Below are 12810 nucleotides of genomic sequence, written 5' to 3'. Positions count from 1 at the left end.
TACCGATTAGCGACATCTACAGTATTTCCTAATTTCAGAGAAATAGATGAGAAAACATCGCTATGGGGTTTAGAAGCAGGCAGTTTGTGTAAAACTGAAAAAATAAATGCAGAATGCTTTGTTGTTTGGGACTATAACGAAGACAGATCAGTAGCAGAAACATAAAAATTTTAATACAACAAAGAACTTTATTCCTTGCCCAGTAAATTTAATTCGGCCAATGGCATATGCCCCAAAGTCCTGAACCCATCTGCAATTTCGCTATTTGAATACATTTTGTTTGTTGGACCTTAGGGAATGACAGGAGCAGAAGGTTTACCTGGTTCACCTGGAATTTCTGGACCTAAGGTAAGAATATATGGGTTATATTATTTAAGTTGGACCACTTGCACCCTTGGCACTCTTAATGCAACTTAAAGAGACTCTGTCACCAAATTATATGTGCCCTATCTCCTACATAAGGAGATGGGTGCTATAATGTAGGTGACAGTAATCCTTTTTATTTAGAAAAACTATCTATTAAACCACTTTATGAGTGATATTTAGCTTTATGCTAATAAGTTTCTTAATGCCCAAGTGGGCGTGTTTTACTTTAGACCAAGTGGGCATTGTACAGAGGAGTGTATGACGCTGACCAATCAGCATCATTCACTTCTCTCCATTCATTTACACTGCACTAGCGATATAGTTATATCGTTATGTGCAGCTACATACACAAACACTAACATTACTGTAGTGTCCTGATAATGAATATACATCACTACCCGCCTGGGCGTGATGTTTATTCAGAATCCTGACCACTTCTGAATCTTTTCTGTGAGATTCCAGCAGGGCAAACGTAATCTCGTTTGAAATGGCAGGTTACATCGTAATCTCGCGAGATTACGTTTGCCTTGCTTTAAATCTCACAGAGACGCTACAGACGTGTCAGGATTCTGAATACACATCACGTCCAGGCTGGTAGTGATGTATATTCATTATCAGGACACTGCAGTAATGTTAGTGTTTGTGTATGTGGCTGCACATAACGATATAACTATATTGCTAGTGCAGTTTAAATGAATGGAGAGAAGTGTATGACGCTGATTGGTCACTGATTGGTCAGCGTCATACACTCCTCTGTACAACGCCCACTTGATCTAAAGTAAAAACACGCCCACTTGGGCATTAAGAAACTCATTAGCATAAAGCTAAAAATCGCTCCTAAAGTGGTAAAAATAGATTGTTTTTCAAAATGAAAAGCATTACTGTCACCTACATTATAGCACCAATCTCCTTATATAGCAGATAGGGCACTTATAATGTGGTGACAGAGCCTCTTTAATGCAAGGACCTGAGGGTGTTGTCCTATCCTGACATACTAGTACCTCAAGGTTATGCCCAGTTGATCACAGGAAGGAATGCAACTATAATACACAGCTACATTTGTGCTGCAACAGCAAGGATTGGATAAATCTCTGATCACAGCAGTTTACCCATTATGATCAAACCATAGTAACTTTAGAGACAGTCTGGCACCTGACAGTTTCCCAGAGCTGTGTCTTGTAAATGACTGTTATGGAAGACCAGAGGTAATAACATGCACAATATGCTGGCACATAACAATAATATAACTAACAGCACATTTTTATCAAAATAAAATATATTTTATTTAATGAAAACCATATAAAATAAAGAAAAGAAACATACAATTTTGGTATCCTTTTACGATATTAATATCTACTATAAAGATATACATCGGTCAGCCATAACATTAAAACCACTTACACGTGAAGCTAATAAAATTTATTATATGGTTACAATAGTCAAGGCATGGAAAATATTAAGCAGTTAGTCAACAGTCAGTTCTTGAAGTTAATGTTTTGGAAGCAGGAAAAATGGGTGAGCGTAAGAATATGAGCGACTTTGACAAGGCCCAAATTGTGGGCTAGAAGACTGGGTAAGAGCATCTCTCTTGTGGGGTAGTACATGCAAAATGTGTTCCAAGGAAGAACAAACAACAACAGGATCATAGGCGCTGAAATCTCATTGATGCACTTGTGGAGCAAAGGCTAGCCAGTCTTCCCACAGAAAACATATTGTAAAATATATTTAAAAAAAAGGTTGGTTATGATAGAAAGGTGTCAATACACACACAGTGCATTACAGCTTTATCAGTTTGAGGCTGTGTAGTGGAAGGTCCGTAAGAGTTCCCCCTTCTGACCCCTGTCCCTGCTGATAGCGCCTTCAATGGGCATGTGATCATCAGAACTCGACTATGGAGCAATGGAAGAAGGTGGCATGGTCTGATGATTCACATTTTCTTTTACATAATGTGGATAGGCGGGTGCGTGTGCGTAACTTACCTGGTGAAGGGATGGCACCAAGACGCACTATGGGAGGAAGGCAAGCCAGCAGAGGCAGCGCTAGGCTCTGGGCAATGTTCTGCTGTGAAACTTTTTTTCCTGCCATTTATGTGGATGTTACTTTGACACGTACCACCTACTAAACATTGTTGCAAACTAAGTAAAGTACACCCCTTGACGGCAAACACTACAAAAATTGTTCAGGAATGGTTTGAAGAACATGACAGAGTTCAAGATGTTGACTTTGACCTTGAAGATCGAGCATTTGTGGGATGTGCGGGAAAAACATGTCTCATTTATGGAGGTCCCACCTCGCAACTTACAGAACTTAAAGGATCTACTGATAATGTCTACGGTGCAAGATATCACAGGACCGCAGTACACCTTCAGAGGTCTTGTGGAATCCATACCTTAATGATTCAGAGTTGTTTTGGGGGCAGGATGAGGTCCTACACAATATTAGCTGTTTTTTATGTCATGGCTGAAAAGTGTATTTATATATACCTATATTAGGTCAACGGCGAATGCCATTAAAATATAATTGTACTTGTTTGCATGTCCCCCCAAACTTAAATTCAAAAAGATGAAATGCTTAAACTCTTTTCACATCTGTCATAGTGCCAGATGTGTTGTGTGATGGATACCACATGTGCCCGAAGAACCACATTGACTTACAATGGGTTCCATCAGCATTCTTTTGTAGTGTCCATCGTTTTGACGGGAAGAATATCTGATGGACTTTGCGACGGAGCCTCCAACGCAAATGTGAACATAGGCTAACATTTTGGGATATATATATATATTCTAGGTCATTAAATTACTCTAGCTCTACCTTTAACATGCATTAACTTTAACATATGGTATGCTTAGATGTCTATTGTCTTATTCAATTCCATGTGTGCCCAATTTCTAACAACCTCTTATCATTGTATCTTTACAATCACTAGGCATATAGATGGTAAAAAGTAGTATATTAGAAAGTTTCCTTCTTTGTGTTTTTTTTACAAAAAAATCTAAAAAATAAAAAAACATTCTTTCCAGGGAAATAAAGGTGATCCTGGATTACCAGGAAAAGCTGGCTTGTTAGGCACAAAGGTATGTAAGACAATACATTTTGTGCAGTCCATTCGCATAATACTGTGAATTCTGAAACCATTAGTGCTGGCAAATTGGGTTGTTTGTGTGTGTGTGTGTGTGTGTGTGTGTGTGTGTGTGTGTGTGTGTGTGTGTATATATATATACAAATGTATTTTATTTCAAGATGCTGATTTCAATAATTATGCCAGATAGAAGAATTATCAAGGTGCACAAAACCATGATTTCAAAAATGCTCACTAGGTTTTAATATTATACTTGTAAATAATTTTTTTATGTTTGAAAATAAAAGGGTGCATAATATAAGTATGGACATATAATATGGGTATTATATGGGGTTAGGACCTCTGTGGAAAAAACTAGGATCCCTCTTTCATGTTTTCTGATCAAGCAATAAGTCTTCATAGTAGCTGTTCAGTTCTTTTCTATTTATAAGGGAAGAAAAATGGTATACATATAGTTTCGGTTTGAGAACAGTGAGATTCAGGTTATAAATTATCTGAATGAGGTAGAGTATACTTAGTTAAAGAAATCATCTATCTTATTCCATTTTTCAAATTCAATCCAGATTCCCAACGTTGTCTGATATCTTTCAAAATCTCCTTCTCTAGAGTCCAGATTTATCTGTTTTCTCAAAATCACTTGTCCTGCAGACTTTGTTGAGCCATTCCTTAATAAATTGCGTAGTTGTGTCTTTTCAGTGTTTTGGTACTTAATAGATGAAATGTGACAGGGTGTTTTAACCCTTTCCTGTCTGCCATTTTCTGGATTTTCATTTTCATTTTTTCCTCCCCACCTTCCAAAAGCCATAACGTTTTTATTTTTCCGTCGATAATGCCATATAAGGGTTATTTTTTCACGCCACCATTTATTGTGCCATATAATGTATTGGAAAACTAGAACAAAAATGTTTGTGGGGTGGAGTAGAAAAAAACAGTGATTCCTCAATCTTTTGAAAGGTTTCGATTTTACGGCTTTTACAGTACGGTAAAAATGGCATGTTAACTTCATTCTACCGGTCAATAGGATTACGGCCATAACAAATTTATATAGGTTTTTTTAATGTTTTACTACTTTTAGAAGCAAGAAACTAATTGTTAAAAATTAAATTTGTGTTTTGTCGCCACATTCTGAGAGCCATAACTTTTTTCTTTTTCCATTGATTGAGCGGTATGAGAGTTGTAGTTTCTATTGGCTTTTTGATTACTTTTTATTTGATTTTTTTGCGTGATATGAAATGACAAAAAAACAGTGATCCTGGCGTTTTATATTTTGCTCTTTTTACGGCATTCACCGTGCCCATTAAATAATGCAATATTGTAATAGTTCGTACTTTTACGGGTGTAGCAATACCAATTTTGTATATTTTTTTTCTTTTTTACATTATTGCAGAGGAAAAATAGGAAAAGGTTATTTTTTTGTAACTTTTAATATTTTTTTTTGTTGCATTACTAAATACTTTATTAAGCTTTTTACACATTTTATTAGTCCACTAGGGGATTTGAATCAGCAATCGTTAGATCGCTTGTACAATACACTGCAATCCTGATGTATTGCAGAATATTGCCATTTTTACGGGCTCCTGTTAAGGCCTACCAGACGCAGGGCTTAATAGGACATGAAGGAAGGCAGTCCTGAGGGAATTCATTAGGCTGCCATGACAACCATCGGCTCCCCGCAATCGCGTTGTGAAGGCACCGGTGAACTGTCGGAGGGGGCACGCCCCTCTTTCTAACGTCCTAGATGCTGTGATCTAGATTGATCGCAGCATCTAAGGGGTTAAACGGCCAGGAATAATGCAATCGCTGTTCCTTGCCATTAGTCCCTAGTGTCAGCTGTAATATAAAGCTGACACCCACTGCGTATAAAGCAGGCTCAGCGGGTGAGCCTGCTCCAATCATCACCCACCACGAAGTGCTATTACGTCGTGGTGCGGGTGGGGGTTCATGTTGTCCATTGTATGTCATATCAGTTAAGCAAATTAATTCTGAAGATAGGTCTATTGGAGCAGAGAATAATGCAAAGTATGTGGACACCTGAAAATCACATCTATGTGAGCTTGTAGGACATCATTGGGCCCCCTTTTACAGCAAAAACAGCCTCCACTCCTTTAGTAAGGCTATCCAAAGTTCCTCCATACCACACTCAAACCATATCTTTATGGGCCTCTTTTTGTGCACAGGGGCTCAGTCATGATGGAACAGAAAAGAGCCTGCCCCAAAGTTGGAAGCATACACATGTCTTTATAGTCTATAGCAGGGACTGGAAATAAGGAACCTAGTCCAAATCCCGAAAAGCAGCCCCAGACCATTATCCCTCCTCCCCCAAATTGTAGAGTAGGCATTATGCATTCCAGTAGTCCATCAGTCCACCAAATAGGGACACATGATTCACAGAACATATCTCCATTGCTCTAAAATCTAGTGGAGGTGTGCTTTAAACTACTGCAGCCGTATTTTGGCATGGTGATCTTAGGCATGTATTCAGATTATAGACAATGGAAACCTACTTCATGAAGCTCCCGAAGCATACATAGTTCTTATGCTGATGTCACGTCCAGAGGAAATTTGGAACTCTGTAATGGGTGATGCAACAGAGGATAGGCGATATTTTTGTGTCACGCACTTTATTGCTTGGCTCTGTAAGTTTGCGTTGTTTACCGCTTCACAACTGAGTTGGCTGGTTGTTACACCTAAACCCTTCCACTACACAAAAATAGCATTTACCGTTAACCAGGGCTAATCCAATAGATCACACATTTTTTAACTGACTTCTAGCAAAGATGGCATCTTCTGACAGTACCACATATAAATTCACAGAGCTTTTTAGCACGGCTCATACTGCAACCAATGTTTATCTATGGAGATTGCATGGCTCTGTGCTTAATTTTATGCACCTGATTGCAATGGTTATGGCTAAAACACCTGAACTCAATAATTAGATAGGGTATCCCCTTACTTTTGGTCATATAGTGTATGCTAAGTCTTTTCTCAATATTTCTTCTGGAGGGACCAATTGGGAGCAATCTATCGATATATCCTAGATTTAACCTATATAAGTATGATATTTCGGGCAAAGGGGGTTATTTAGGGGCACATTTTGTGCAACAATTCCTGTATTTTGTCCCAGGTTAAAAATTTCAGAATTTGTATTGTGGTCAGTGAAACATTGGTTTGTACAGGTTTTAACCTTGAATGGAGTTTGTATACTCTAATTGTGCTGCGAGGGTTTCCTGTAGCACTCCAAAAACAAAGTCTGGGTCTTTAGTAAGTGGCATACTGGCTGCCAGGCATACTGCCAGTATTAGGAAGCAGTGTAGTGTGCACCTTTAATCTTTCTGTCTACCTGTCTCCAATTGCTATGGAGCAAATGAGTACTAACTGTTTATTTGCATGACAGAGTCTTGCCTAGGTCATATACATAGACTACTTACTGGTAAGATCACAGTATAATCGGTATTTCAGTGATTCAGCAATATTTTAACCCAATTAATTTCAATCGAGCAACATCACTCGTGGAAATATTTTCTATTAAACTCGGCATCATTTTAATAAAACAAGAAACATAAATGCTTTATATATTTTAATTTATTTTTTAATTACGTCTAGTTATTCAGTGAGTGAATTTCACGTTAATATTGTGTTGTCCTAATTTCGGGCTGGAAAGTGCACTATTAGTTGCTGGTTTTCATTTTTTAATGCTGCAAACAATAAGGATCATGACCCAAAGTACAACTAAATGCTGTTTCAATCAATTCACCTTGGTTACTCTGCTGCCAAATGCATAAAATATGAAGATGAAAACAGCACCAATCCTACTTTGATTTTTTTCATATGTAAAACTTGTATGAACCCAGTTTATTTATTATATTATTTTACTGTTTCCAGTGTTTTATTATTATAGTTTGTTTATATTCACATTATTTTTGCTTTCTTTTTTTAACAATATAATTGCTATACATTAAGCATTACGGCCTATGTATATGATATATGTGCATTATTCATTTTTATACATCCTTTATGAAGATGATTTGAATACCATATGTAATTAAATAATTATATGCCAGTGAGTTAGGATGTGGTCTTTACCAGGGCTCTGTTGCCGAATTCTAAAAATAATGAAATGTTTAGTCTATAGTTACTTACACATATACCACTATTTATCTACTACATTTACCTACTAGGGAGAAAAAGGGGAAAGCGGCCTTCCAGGTCTACAAGGATATAGAGGTATTCCTGGGCTTACAGGTTTCAAGGTAATGTGCAAACTTATATGCAATTAAATGAGATTTCATAAAAACATATAGTACAATACAGTTTTTTAAGCAGTTCCTGACACCACAGACTTTAAAGAGAATCTGTCACTATGTCAGACTTATTAAATGAAGAATATTATTACAATAACTACCTAATATAGCTATATTACTTGATATAACTGAATCCACTAAACAGCCCCTCGAAGTGCCAAACAAGGTGGCTGAAAAGAAAGCACATCATTGTTCTAAGCAATCACATGGTGTATCCCTCTCAGAAAGTTAGAAAGGACCATGTGATGCAGTTTGGGACACCTGTTTCTGGCAAGTTATTAAAGATGCTCTGTCACCAGTTTATAACTGTCCTATCTCCTACCTAATCTAATAGGTGCTTTAACCCCTTAATGACCAGCCTATTTTAGACCTTAATGACCAAGCCATTTTTTACGTTTTTCCATCGTCGCATTCCAAGAGCTATAACGCTTTTATTTTTGCGTCGACATAGCTGTATAAGGTCTTGTTTTTTGAGAGACAAGTTGTACTTTTTAATAGCACCATTTTGGGGGACATATTATTTATTGATTAACTTTTATTAACTTTTTTTTGGGGGGGAATAGAAAAAAACCTGAAATTTCGCCACTCTTTTTCGCGTCTTAAATCAACGGCGTTCACCGTGTGATATAAATAACACCATCAATTTATTTAGCGGGTTGTTACGATTGCAACAATACCAAATTTGTATAGTTTTTATATGTTTTACTACTTTTACACAGTAAAAACGCTTTTTTTTCAAAATTATTTGTTTTTGTGTCTCCATATTTGAAGAGCCGTAACGTTTTCATTTTTTCACTGATGCGGTTGTATGAGGGCTTTTTTTTTGCGGGAAGACTTGTAGTTTTTATTGGTACCATTTTTGAGTAGATGCGACTTTTTGATCACTTTTTATAACATTTTTTTAAAGTCAGGATTCACAGAAAACAGCAATTTTTCCATACTTTTTTATTAATTTTATTACAGCGTTCACCGTGCGGGTTAAATAATGTTATAGATTTATAGTCGGGGTCGTTGCGGACGCGGCAATACCAAATATGTGTAACTTTTTTACTTTATTTTGGTTTTTTAATAGTAAAGCATTGTGTAAGGGGAAAAGCTGGGTTTTTAATTTTTTTTCAAATTTTTTTTTTCATTAACTTTATTAAACTTTTTTTTTACTTTTTTACTAGTCCCTCTAGGGGACTATAAGGGCGGGTTCACACATGGCGGAATTCCACTTAAATTCCGCTGCGGACACTCCGCAGCGTTAATCCGCAGCGGAGCCGTTTCTCCATTGACTTTCACTTTAAATTAGCAGTGTTCGTTTACACGATGCGTACAATTCCGCTGCGGAGCATAGGCTGCGGAGCGGAATTTGGTGTCCGCAGCATGCTCTGTCTGTTGCGGAGCAGTGGCGGACTCATGGCGGAATTTCTCCATTGACTTCAATGGAGATTCAAAGTTCCGCAATGAAGTCCGCAGCTGTCATGCACATGTCATGTGTGCTGCGGATACGTCTTGCTTTTTTAACTTGACATTTCTTCATTCTGGCTGGACCTATGTATTTCTAGGTCTACAGCCAGACTGAGGAAGTCAATGGGGCTCCCGTAATGACGGGAGCGTTGCTAGGAGACGTCTGTAAATAGTCACTGTCCAGGGTGCTGAAAGAGTTAAGCGATCGGCAGTAACTGTTTCTGCACCCGGGACAGTGACTACCGATCCCAATATACATGTATCTGTAAAAAAACATATAAGTTCATACTTACCGAGAACTCCCTGTTTCTGTCTCCAGTCCGGCCTCCCAGGATGACGTTTCAGTGTAAGTGACGGCTGCAGCCAATCACAGGCAAAGCACAGGCTGCAGCGGTCACATGGACTGGCGCGTCATCCAGGGAGGTCGGGCTGGATTCCGAAAGAGGGACGCGTCACCAAGACAACGGCCGGTAAGTATGAAAATCGTTTCCTTTCACTAGGGAAAGTGCTGTCCCTTCTCTCTATCCTGCACTGATAGGGAGAAGGGAAGCACTTTTCCCGCAGTCTGCAGCAGCTAGTCCGCATCAATGTACTGCACATTTTGTGCAGATCCGCTGCAGAATCTGCAACGCAGATTCTGTGCGGCATCGATGCGGACAGTTGCGGAGGAATTCCGCCATGTGTGGTCATGCCCTAATATGCGATTCTCCGATCGCTATTGTAATACACTGCAATACTTTTGTATTGCAGTGTATTACTGCCTGTCCGTTTAACACGGAAAGGCATCTGCTAGGTCATGCCTCCGGCATGATCTAGCAGGCAGTCGCTCCAGGAAGACCTGGGGGCCTTTATTAGGCCCCCGGCTGCCATTAGAGACACAGACACTCGGCGATCGTATCGCCGGGTGTCGGTGGGAGAGAGAGGGAGCTCCCTCCCTCTCTCCAAAACCACTCAGATGCGGTGCACGCTATTGCGCACCGCATCTGAAGGGTTAAACGGGTGAGATCGATACTAATATCGATCTCACCCAGCAGAGCAGGGACGCTCCCAGCCCTCAGCTGCCTCTAGCAGCTGAGAGCAGGGAGATTTGACACTCCCTGCTCTGTTTACTTTATCCTGATGCAGTGCCGTAAAAAGGCATATGCATCCGAATAAAGCCCGTTAGTGGCCGCCGTTAAAAGGCGTATTGGCGGTCACTAACGGGTTAATGTAGATAACTGCTGTGTTGTTGTTTTTTTTTAAAAAAACAAACGTTTATTTTTGACCAAGTTATGAACATTTTAAGATTTCTGCAAATTTGTTCTTAATGCCCAGCTGGGCGGTTTTTAAATTTTCACCAAGTGGGCATTGTAAAGAAAAGTGTATGATGCCAATCAGTCAGCGTCATACACTTCTCTTCATTCCAGCCCAGCTTCATCCACAGCACAGCGTGATCTCGCGAGATCACGCTGTGACGTCACTACGAGTCCTTCACCGGAGCGACGGAAGACTGAACAGACATCGCTTCCAGCCGCTGCAGTTTCGGATAAATAAACGTCCTGGAATGGCTGGAGACGATGTCTGTTCACTCTTCCGTCGCTTCAATGAAGGACCTGCGGGAGGAATAAACTTGGTCAAAAATAAACGTTTTTAAAAAAATACAAAAAAACTGTAGTCATCTACATTGAAGCACCTATTAAATTATGTAGGAGATAGGGCAGTTATGAACTTACCTAAGTCGATCTTACCTGCAAACGCCGATGCTGCTGCAGAATCAACTGTAGCCTCTGGTGCCGATGTGGCCGACACGATGCAGGACCTGTGAGTGACGTCACAGATCTGCACTGTCAGAAGCTGGGCGTTCTGAAGAGAAGTGGATGATACTTCTCTTCAGAGCGCCCAGCTAGTAAAAGTATTAAAAACGCCCCGATGTACGCACATAATACACGCCCACTTGGACTTTTACTTTTAAACACACCCACTTGGACTTTTGCAAGCCTCATTTGCATAACTACAAAAATGGTCATAACTTGGCCAAAAATGCTCGTTTTTTAAAAATAAAAACGTTACTGTAATCTACATTGCAGCGCCTATCTGCTGCAATAGCAGATAGGGGTTGCAAAATCTGGTGACAGAGCCTCTTTAAGTATATTTCCCGTGATTCTTTTTCTGAGCTGTTAGCTGGCTGAGAGGGATCATGTAACTCTAATAAAATGAGAAAATGTTTTCTTTTATGCCCCTGTTTGACTCTTTGGGGGGCTGTTTAATTAGTGTAATTACACTTGCTATTATAGCTCTATTAGGCTGTTACATTGATGATCTAATTTAAAGAGTTGTGTCATAGTGATGGATTCTCTTTGACTAAATAACGCTTTATATTTAAAAGGTATCCACTGATCTTTCTGTTCTTATCCTATATATTAGGTCATAGCTAAGGTACAGCGCCAATAAATGTCATTTATCTGTTATCTTTGTAGAAACACTAATACTGTATATAAAAACAAACTCATAAACATTTTTTACTCTACTCATTTTTACTTTATTTTTATAGGGTGATAAAGGAAATCAAGGTGAACGTGGTATTCAGGTACAGATTCAGTATTTTTCTGTATAATTGTAACAATATTTGCTGTTCTTAGAGGTAGTATTCCAACCATACCATCAATAAAAGGTAAAATTTAGTAATTAAACAAACAATAATAAAGTGATACTTGGTATGATATCTATTGATGGTTTGATATGGTAGAAATAAACTGCAAGTGTATTGACCGTGGAAACTATTTTTCTCTTAAGATCACATTGTTTGACTTAATACGGAGATCTTCCTTTTTAACTGTCAGGCTGAATTATTACCTTTCTCTACTGTATATGTAAATGTGATTTAACAGTAAATAAGTACATTCTTTGCAATAACACTAAATAAACAATAAATAGTAAAGATGAGCAAATCAATGTTCTCATTTCAGTGTGTGTGGCAAGAAACAGACATTTGTTGCGATCTATGGACAATTTTAGATTCAATAAAAACAATTCTAATATGCTATTGATTGTGGCATAGATATTCTGCCAGTGCCTGTCCCTGATATCCCAGTCTTGTGCATTGGCTTTCTATTTCTGCCACAGACGCTAAGATAATTAGAGTATCATTACTACACTCTCATTGACTGAGTTTTTATTTTTTAGCATTCATATTTCTTTAATTGTTTTGCCATTTTTCTCATGATTATCATTTGAAATATGTTTGATCAAGATAGAGAAAAGTCTTTATTTTATAATCAATAATGGGAACATTTTCTTTCAATGAAATATTTTTCATTGTAAAAAAATATTTATATGTTATTGTTTGTATACTCTTGGCTAGCATAATGGTGGAGGGACACTCAGGTCTGGTCCCTAATACATCAGAAGTGGATGTTGCCTCTTCATGGGATACCCTAGTATCAACTTGGTACCCGCCATCCTTTGTGCACTCTGGACACATTAAGGGTATGTTCACACGGCAGCCTCCGTTACGGCTGAAATTACGGAGCTGTTTTCAGGAGAAAACAGCTCTGGAATTTCAGACGTAATGGCATGTGCAGGCGTTTTTTGCTGCGTCCATTACGGACGTAATTGGAGCTGTTTTTCCATGGA

General features: G+C 38.6%; 1 protein-coding gene across 1 annotated transcript in view; it reads left to right on the top strand.

The window, feature by feature from the left end:
- Positions 1-12810, top strand: part of COL21A1 (collagen type XXI alpha 1 chain) — a 384255-nt gene that overhangs the window by 339059 nt on the left and 32386 nt on the right. Inside the window, exons 20-23 of the mRNA XM_075864141.1 lie at positions 295-348; positions 3387-3440; positions 7624-7695; positions 11729-11764. Coding sequence (XP_075720256.1) covers positions 295-348; positions 3387-3440; positions 7624-7695; positions 11729-11764 — 216 coding nt within the window. The remainder of the gene's footprint in view (positions 1-294; positions 349-3386; positions 3441-7623; positions 7696-11728; positions 11765-12810) is intronic.

Source organism: Rhinoderma darwinii, chromosome 4, assembly GCF_050947455.1.
Source record: "Rhinoderma darwinii isolate aRhiDar2 chromosome 4, aRhiDar2.hap1, whole genome shotgun sequence".
Taxonomy (NCBI): Eukaryota; Metazoa; Chordata; class Amphibia; order Anura; family Rhinodermatidae; genus Rhinoderma; species Rhinoderma darwinii.
The sequence above is the reverse complement of the archived record's forward strand: the minus strand, read 5'-3'. Positions and strand labels throughout refer to the sequence as shown.